This window comes from Anolis carolinensis, chromosome 5, assembly GCF_035594765.1.
Source record: "Anolis carolinensis isolate JA03-04 chromosome 5, rAnoCar3.1.pri, whole genome shotgun sequence".
In the NCBI taxonomy this organism is placed as follows: domain Eukaryota; kingdom Metazoa; phylum Chordata; class Lepidosauria; order Squamata; family Dactyloidae; genus Anolis; species Anolis carolinensis.
Genome location: NC_085845.1, coordinates 81,503,169 through 81,512,745, shown reverse-complemented (window position 1 = coordinate 81,512,745; position 9,577 = coordinate 81,503,169). Strand labels below are relative to the sequence as shown.

General features: G+C 39.6%; 1 protein-coding gene across 1 annotated transcript; it reads left to right on the top strand.

The window, feature by feature from the left end:
* The first annotated feature begins 18 nt into the window (after positions 1–18).
* On the top strand, positions 19–7,336 carry tprkb (TP53RK binding protein). Its single transcript, XM_003221467.4, has 5 exons — positions 19–162; positions 2,780–2,963; positions 4,173–4,295; positions 6,208–6,384; positions 7,014–7,336. Exons 2-5 carry the CDS (start codon positions 2,820–2,822, stop codon positions 7,098–7,100), a joined length of 531 nt encoding a protein of 176 aa, XP_003221515.2. The 5' UTR covers positions 19–162; positions 2,780–2,819; the 3' UTR covers positions 7,101–7,336.
* Positions 7,337–9,577: the final 2,241 nt, after the last annotated feature.

The following is a 9,577-nucleotide window of genomic DNA, read 5'->3' as shown; positions in this document are numbered from 1 at the left end:
TCTCGAAAGGCGAGGCGCTCTTTGCCGGAAGGTGGAGCCCGGCGCCGCTCGGCTCCCCACCCCTTCCTTCCCGCCCTCCCAGGCCTGCGGAATTGGGGCCCAGGAAGGCCTCCCCCTCCCCCCCCCCCCAAATATAAACTGGTTTGGTGGAGAGAGACTGAGGTAAGTTGGAGACTGCCCTGGGATCCTGGGAGTTGTAGTTTGGGGAGGCGCCTGCCCTCTTTGGCCCTCTTCCACACAGCTGTATCAAATCCACATATGGCAGTGTGGACTCCGATCATCCAGGGTCCTTCCACACAGCCATATAGCCCAGAATATCAAGGCACAAAATTCCACATTTTCTGCTTTGAACTGGGTTATATGTCATATAAGCAGAAAATGTGGGATTTTATTCAGCTCTGTGGAAGGGGCCCCAGTTCAATGCAGATGTTGTGAATTATCTGCCTTGATATTCTGGGTTATAAAGCTGTGTGGAAGAGCCCAAGGCTGGATCTAGGGCGCTTCCACACAGCCCTATATCCCAGAATATCAAGGCACAAAATCCCACATTATCTGAGTGTGGACTTAGATAACCCAGCTCAAAGCAGATATTATGGGATTTTCTGCCTTGATATCCTGGGATATAAGGCTGTGTGGAAGGGCCCTGAGTCCACAATGCCATATATTCCAATTCAAAACAGAAAATATGGGATTCTACTCTGCTGTGTGGAAGGGGCCTGAGCTTTTTGGGCTGTATGGCCTTGTTCCAGTAGCATTTTCTCCTGACATTTTGCCTACATCTATGGTAGGCATCCTCGGAGGTTTGTGAGGTCTATTGCAAACTAGGGACCCTTCCACACAACCCTATATCCCAGAATATCAAGGCAGAAAATCTCACATTATCAGAGCGTGGACACAGATAACCCAGTTTAAAGCGGATATTGTCAGGTTTTCTGCCTTAATACTCTGGGATATAGGACTATGTGGAAGGGCCCTAGACAAGTGGGTTTTATATATCTGTGGAATGACTAGGGTGGGAGAAAACTCATGTCTGTTTGAAGCAAGTGTGAATGTTGCAGTTAGCCAGCTTGTTTAGCATTGAGCAGCCTTGCAACTGTAAAGCCTGATTGTTGCTGCCTGGAGGCATCCTTTGTTTGGGAGGTGTTAATTGGCACTTGGTTGTGTGCTGTCTGGAATTCCCCTGTTTCTAAGTAGTGTTCTTTTTTTTCTTCTTTTTTTGCTGTCTTGTGTTTCTGGTGTTTTTTAATTCTGGTGGTTTTTAATACTGGTCACCACCAAATTTTGCTCATTTTAATAGTTTCCTCCTTTCTGTTGAAAAGTGTGCATGTGCTTGTGGATTTCAATGGCTTCTCTGTATAGTCTGACATGATGGTTGTCAGAGTGGCCCAGCATTACAGTGTTCTCAAATAATATTCTGTGCTCAGGTTGGATCATCAAGTGTTCTGCTATAGCTGTTTGAATTAGTCTGCAGTGGCTTTCATGTTCTTTGATTTGTATCTGGGCACTGCATTTGGTGATCCTTGTGTAGACTTGTCCACAGCTGCATGGTATACAGTGGTTGCTTTCAGTGGTTAGAGGAGCTCTCTTGTTCTTTGCTGAATGTAGCATTTGTTGAATTTTCTTGGTGGGTCTGTAGATTGTTTGGAGGTTGTGTTTCTTTATCAGCTTCCCTTTGCAGTCAGTGGTTCACCTGATGTATAGTATAAGGACCTCGTCACACTAGAGCTTGGATCTGCTTTAAATCCACTTCAGGGAGGGGGCTTTAAACATCTCAGCCAGACAGGTCCTGGGCCTCACCAAACTACAAACCCCAGAATTCTACAGGAGGCAGAAACCGGATTTAAAGTGGATTCATGCTCTAGTGTGATGAGGCAGTAATAAGAATACTTTTCATCTAGGTGGATCTTTGTCTTTACTCTTGTGACTGTGTAAGGACTTCACAGTTAAACAGGAAATAATACTTTCAAACCAGGAACATAATTTTTTAAAAATTTCGTTACATAGTGTAATTTGGGATAAGATTCTGGGATATAGGGCAGTGTAGATCCAGCCTAAAAGTGCAGCTCCCAGAACTCCACAGCAGGGCAGTTAAAATGTATGGAGTCAACAGTGTAGGTGCCCTCTGGGAATCCAGAAATCCTTTTCCACATTCACAGACCTGCCACACTGCACAGTTGCCACAGTTTAGTCCCTCTTTAACTGCCAAGGCATGATGCTATCCAATTCTGGGATCTGTAGTTTTGTTATGTATGTAGCTTTCTCTGTCAGAGAGCCCTGATGCTATAACAAACCAAAGTTGTCCCTTGATTAAAGTGATGTGAAACTGCTATTCGTATTTGCTTCCATGTGAGATTAATGTAATAGCTCTGTCATTTTTGCTCAACTGTAAAACACAAGAGACATGTAATATTTTTCTTTTTAAGTTCATTATAACTACCAGAATTATAGCTGTGAACCTACATGTGGGGGATTTTCAAAGTTGTTGCATGCTTCACACTTTCACACTATGCCTTTTCAGAAAATATCAAATGTTTACAAGACCATTCTGCTTGTGCCAGAATAAATCTGGAACATAAAATGCCCTGAACCACTTCATTTTTTCCCCATTTGTTGACATGGACTAAATTCACCACACCAGACTTTAAAGTTTGATTGTTTTCGAAACATTTCAGTGGAAGGTACCTCTAAGCTTCACTAAGTAAAACTGTTGTCTTAAGTGGAAAACATAAAATATCAACCATGCCCATCACTAACTTATAAATGTTTATAAATGTTTCAGGTTTGTCTGATTCGAAAGCCGTTTACTGTTCTGTTACGAGATGCAGTGTTTAACCCACCAATTGGAACTGTTTCCTGACTGCCGTGTTACCCTCATCCTATTTAATGATGTGAAAAATGCTGCCACATTAAGAAAAAAAGCCATGGAAGGTGCTTTTGATGCAGCATTAATTAACCCTGCAATGGTGAGCAAACATTCTAGTTTCTGCAAATGGATTGACTAACAGTAGCAAGAGACGTATTTGACTTGCAGTGGCATTTTAAGGTCACTAAATTGATATTCTGTAATGAACATAAACTCTTAGAGTCTACAAACTTCAGTTAGGAAATGGCCAATAGATATCTATAGTAACAAGGTGTAAATCTAAGTCATGAAGTCCTGGATGCTTAGACAAGCCTTTGAGAATGTCTAACCCAATGGTCTGTTATTATGATACAGCACAGCACTTTCATCCCATTCCCTTGTTCCTTAGCTACAACTTACACTATCCCTTTCCTTTCTTCTTGTTTACAGTTGGCCATGTTTTTACAACAGATGACATTATAGGTTATTGGGCGCTGTTCTGAGTTCAAATTGTTGTTTTATAGACTAGTGGTTTTATTTTGTATTGTACTGTGTGTTTATTTTATTAGTTGTTTTAGGCGCCTTGTACCATATGTAAGCCGCTCCGAATCCCTTCGGGGAGATGGAGGCAGGGTACAAAAATAAAGTTGTTGTTGTTGTTGTTATTATTATTATTTCTTTGGATGGAGGTTATTTCTCTCTTTCTTCATGCCTTTGATTCAGCAGTAAATTTCTGTCTTTCGAGGCAAAGGCAATGGCTTGTGCTCCAAACGAAAGCAGAATGGAATAAAAAAATTAACTGGGTAATGGTACAGATTTCTCAGGAAAAGTATGGTTATGTTCTCTGAAAATCATAAGAGAGGAACTGTGCATATATTAAAAATAAATATTTCTAGGGCTTGGTTCAAGTAGGTGAGTAAGAAAGAAAGAAATGCAGGTCATAAAGGCCTCTGGCACACTTTAAAATTTCCCAAAATGGATGGGAGACATGAGGAAAGAAGAGAGAGATAGAAGCCCTTAAAAGGAATAGGGACTTCGTCGTTTGACCTTGTATTTTATTAGAATAAACATCTTTTGGTATTATTCTAATTCTAGCTTTAGGCCCAGGAACTTATTTTCTTAATAAAATCAATCACTGTGGAATAGACTTACTAGGATAGTAGAGTCCGTCCACATCCTTATCCTCATATTCTAACATCTTACAGGTAAAGCATTGATGCTTGGCTATTTCTAAAACATGATAACAATATCTCATGATTAGGCTGAAGAGAAGAGGTCTCTTTTGAGGCTTACTGTGTAGAACTAAACTTTCTTTTCTTTTCTGTGGCAGATTGTTGACCCATTTCAGGTACTTGTGGCAACCAATAAAGCTGTTCATCTTCACAAGATTGGCAAAATGAAGACCAGGACGCTTAATGCAGAAATTATATTCAACCTTTCACCAAACAATAATGTAAGCTTCTGTTTGTAATTGAACTTGTACACTCAGGCTGGATCTACACCACCTTTTATCTCAGGAATTGATCCCAGATTACCTGGCAGTTTAGACTCATATAGTCCAGTTAAAGCAGATGATCTGGGATCAGGTCTTGGGATATAGGGTGGTGTAGATCCAGCCTCAGGACCCTGCTAGATAATCCAGATTATCAAAACAGATATTCCACATTATCTGCTTTGAACTGGATTGTTTACACTGCCATATAATCAAATTCAAAGGAGATAATCTGAATTTTGTATGGCAGTGTAGATGGGGCCTCAGCCTAGTGTAATTTAGCCCTTGAAATCATGCAGCTCTACAAATACTGCAGAATTGCTTTTGCTCTCTTGAGGCCCTATATACATTTAATTGAACTGGATTATATGGTGGTGTAGATTCATATAATCCAGTTCAATCTGCATTATATGGGAGTGTAAATGGAGCCTGAATCACCATACTAGGAAATACTTCGGCTTTCTTTTGGTTCATGCTTGTGTGAGAGAGTTTTCAAAGAATGGCGTGACAGAAGGAGGAAGTTATGCCATCTTGCAGTGCTCTAAGGTTTACCTATGATGCCCCCAATTTACTTTTCCATTGACTCTACAGTCACTTTGTTTACTACACACCTTAGATTAGTTTTTTCATGAAAACCAGATTTATCAGAGTCCCCATCTACACTGCCATATAAAATCCAAAATATGTGCTTTGAACCGGATTATATGGCAGTGTAAACTCATATAATCCAGTTCAAAGCAGATAATTTGAGTTATTTGCTTTGATAATCTGGATTATATGGCAGTGTAGAAGGGGCCTAGGATATCATTTCCCCTGAAAGAGACGACGGATATACTGCTCAACACAATACATATTTTCCCTGCATCATTTTGAGGTTTGCTTCAAACCCCACCTTGGTTACTAAACTGCCTTCAAACCCACAAAATTGAAGATAGGTAAAAGCTGCCTATTAGGTCTTATTCCAACCCACTTCTGAATATCTAATACATGTGTGATTATAACTGGGGTTTTTATTTTAGTTCCAAACCCAATTATTATGAATTATGAATCTTCCTTCTTATGAATTTTCTCTAACTACTCTGCTGTGGCCCTGCGCCAGTAAATAAGCAAAGTAGAGAAAATAGCTGGGTCCCTTGGCTGTCAGTTCTAAGATCAGCACAGCAGTCAAGCCTGTAATGAAACATATTCTCTTGTACAGCCTGCACAGCTTATTTGTCCCATCAAACTAGACACATTGGGAACTGCAAATACCTGACAGCTCCATCCCCGTGCTATTGCATTCTCAGACAGGCAGCCAAGCAAACGAACTTGAAAATTAAGCCCCTATTCCATTGTCTGGTTTGGTTAATTAGCTGGGGTTTAATATATCCATACCTTCTTCTAAACCCCTTGCTGTATTGTTAGGACAAAAACAGACAGAGAAGTTAATGTAGAACCTTCTGCTCTTAGATTGCTTGCTTCATTTCTTCTATCATTTCAAAAATGTACATTAGTTCAACAGAAATAATTACCAGGATCTGCAATCTGTGCTGATTGAGCATCTTGGAGGTTGCTTGTTGTGTGACATTTTCCCCTGTTTCTTTGGCACAACTGTTTATTAAAGATCAATGTTTAAATATGGAATAAATGTTCTACTCATTCCTAATCTGTTTGCTTAAAATTTCGTGAAAACATTAAACTTCCGATGCCACTATTTTCTGGGGGGAAATGATGTAGAAAATCAGGTAGCATTCAAAATTTTGAATACTTTGCTCTCGCTTATAAGTCAGCTCATTTTTTAGTGTTTCTTCTGAAAGGGAGAAATACTTCTGGTAAATGGTTCCGTATTGTTAAGGTGTGATTGATAGGATTTTATTTTGTACTTTTATGTTAGATTTCAGATGCCTTCAAAAGATTTGGCATTTCAGACAGTGACACTGCAGTCCTCATTGTCCTGGTTGAAGATGAAAAGAAAATGGTGAACCTGGAAGATCTAACATGTCAGGTGGAAGGTCGACAGGTTTCTTTAGCAGATCTCCCCAAAATAACCGATCTACAAAAGGTTAAAAAGGTTTGTCTGTGCTTTCCTGGGAGAGGGTGGAAATGAGGTAAGAGGGAACATTTTGATTATTTTTAATGACCGCTGAGCTGTTGAACTTGCTGACTGAAAAGTCAGTGAGTCGAATCCGGGGAGCAGGGTGAGTTCCCGCTGTTAACCCCAACTTCTGCCAACCTAGCAGTTCGAAAACATGCAAATGTAAGTAGATCAATAGATACCGCTCCGGTGGGAAGGTAACACTGCTCCATGCAGTCATACCGACCACATGACCTTGGAAGTGTCTATTGACACCGGTTCTTCGACTTAGAAATGGAGATGAACACCAACCCCCAGAGTCGGACACGACTAGACTTAATGTCAGGGCAAAACCTTTACTTATGTAGATGAACAAGCACAATCCTAAACACACTTCAGTGTGAAATTCAGTGTGATTTATTCCCAGGCAAGTGTACTTAGAATTGCACCCATAAACATGAATTAGCTTAACCTTTTTCTGTCTTCTAATTCTTTCTTAATCAATATTGAACACAATTAACTTGTTAAAATATACCTGGTAAGGGAGTAAATATAAGGCATTGTGGTCATTTTTTAAATCTCAGAATGATATTATCCTCAAAGTCACTATTGCATTATCCTTGCAGATGTTCAAGCTTACTCAACAAGAAGAAAAAACCGGGACGCTACTAGATGGTATTATTTGTAGAATGGCAACCAAAGATGTTTCATGAACAAATACAAGAACATCAGAAAAAAATAGAGACTATTTATGAACAAATGTTTCTTTTCATATGTCTGTTTGCTTGGGGCAGTGCTCTGAAATTCGACATTATTGTAGGGGTGGCATGATATTTTAAATAATGTTTTTATTCATTTTATTTGTATACTAATTGTATACAAACTGGCCCACATTTTAAAATACTGCCAACATAATAATAAAATTCATAATTCCTTTGTTACTCTTTAATCGCTTGATATGTTGATTCTCCCCTGTGTACGCACACAAGCTTTCAGATCACATGATAGAGTAGTTGTTCCATAATATTTCACAACAGAGGATGCCTGCCATAGATGTGGGTGAAACATCAGGAGATAATGCTTCTGGAACATGGCAGTGCAGCCCTGAAAACACACAGCAAACCAGTTGTTAGTGATTTTTTTTTTTTTGCGTTTCTTATGGTTCTAGGGGCCTTATGTACAATATTGTAACATGCACATATTTAAAATCAAAATCAAAATGTATATGGAGAGGGGGAAAGGCTTCTCATAGAGAGGAATGGGGAGAGCATAGAGTTAACTAGAGAGAGCATGAGCTCCACATCCCCCAAGTCTCCTTCCCGTGAAAGCTTTATACTCACTTTCTATAAAAACCCTTTAGTTCCTGGAAATCCTCCAGCTTGTCTCCCATTTCAGTTTTGAGTCCCTTATAAAGACATTCTAAGTTACAATGGACAGCTCTGTGGAGTGATCAGTGCCAGCCTGCCATACCCTGCTCCTAAAGTTGTTGCTATGTCTGGCCATAAGAGGTGTTCAACAGTGGAACCCACTGCCTCAAAGTGTGGTGGAAGCTCCTTTGGAGGCTTTTAAACAAATGTTGGATGGCCATCTTTCAGGAGCGCTTTGATTGTACTTTCCCTGTATGGCAGGGGCTTGGACTACATGACTCATGAGGTCTCTTTCAATTCTATGATTCTATGATCTGCAGAAAAAAAACCCAAAAACATGCCTTCAGTTTACTTTAAAAAATAAGGAACAAAGGGAATGCAGATTTTGTTTTCAAGTTCAGTCATGCTTTAGTTTGTATTCTGCTTTAAAAAAGAAGTGCATGCTTTGTGTCGTCTTTGTATTAAAGGGAACTAGTTGGATACTCTGTGCACAACCAAAATGTGAAAGATGTTTGTGTGCATAAATATGAGTTATGTTTTGTCCATCATTTATTATTATTATATTCATTTATACTCAGCTTTATCTCCCGCAAAGGGGACTCAAAGCAGCTTAACATAAAAGCATCATAATAACCATTCAAAATATACAAATATACGAACATTAAAACAGGATTAAATATAAACAGCATTTCAAAAATCCTAGTTTGAACCCATTAGAACAAATTCCAAGTTTAAAACCACTTCACCCACTGAATTGATCTTAAACACCTTCATCTTTACCCTAAATGTTTTGGGCAATATCTACCCTTGGCCTTCTCATATTTTGATTAGCATATTTTATTTATTTATTCATCGTGTCAGAAGCAAATTGAGAATACAGTTATTATGTATAGAACAACCACAAAGAAAGTTAAAAACTTAGCATTATACTAAATTTCCTTTGACCAGAAGCTGGCCACTTTGAGTGTCTCTGGTGTCACTGTAAGGAGGTCTTCTATTGTGCATGTGGCGGGGCTCAGACTGCATTGTAGTAAGTGGTCTGTGGTTTGCTCTTCTCCATGCTCGCATTTTGTGGACTCCACTTTGTAGCCCCATTTCTTAAGGTTGGCTCTGCATCTTGTGGTCCCAGAGCACAATCCATTCAGCGCCTTCCAGTCTTCTGTGTGCCCAGGGGGGAGTTTCTCATCTAGTATCAGCCACTGATTGAGGTTCCAGGTTTTGGCCTGCCACTTTTGGACTCTCGTTTGCTGAGGTGTTTCTGCGAGTATCTCTGTAGATCTTAAGAAGCTATTTCTTGATTTAAGGCGTTGATTTTCTGGCTGATATCCGAACAGAGGATGCCTTGGCCCTTTCATTGCAGGCTGCTACTTCCCAGCGGATGTCAGGTGGATTAGCATGTGGATTAGCATTAGGTAAGATGACTAAATGGAGGCTGTCGCACGTTGACCATGTCATGAGAATACACGACTCATTAAAAAAATGATCACGCTTGGTAAGGTAAACGTCAGTAAGAAAAAGAGAAGCCAACATTACAGATAGACTACGCCTAAGAAGCCATGGCCCTGAATCTACAAAACCTGGGGTAAATTGTAGGGGTGACAATGAAATATGATGTATACATTCAGTTTTATCATATTTGTTTATTGTATTGATACAAGTGTTTTATCTAATTTTAGTATAGAATGTAATCAGTCTTTTCAAGCCTGGATGTTTGGCTTGGTACTTTGATATGGTCTAAGGGCTAATCAATAAAATGTTCTTCTACAAGACCTGAGCAGGGCTGTTAAGAATAAGATGACTTGGAGATCTCTCATTAACGTTAA

Bases quoted from the DNA above. Each gene is read 5' to 3' on its own strand.
- tprkb (XM_003221467.4), top strand. From the start codon at position 2,820: ATGCAGTGTTTAACCCACCAATTGGAACTGTTTCCTGACTGCCGTGTT. The intron at 4,296-6,207 runs GTAAGCTTCTGT...CTTTTATGTTAG, and splicing joins ACCTTTCACCAAACAATAAT to ATTTCAGATGCCTTCAAAAG. The intron at 6,385-7,013 runs GTTTGTCTGTGC...TTATCCTTGCAG, and splicing joins ATCTACAAAAGGTTAAAAAG to ATGTTCAAGCTTACTCAACA.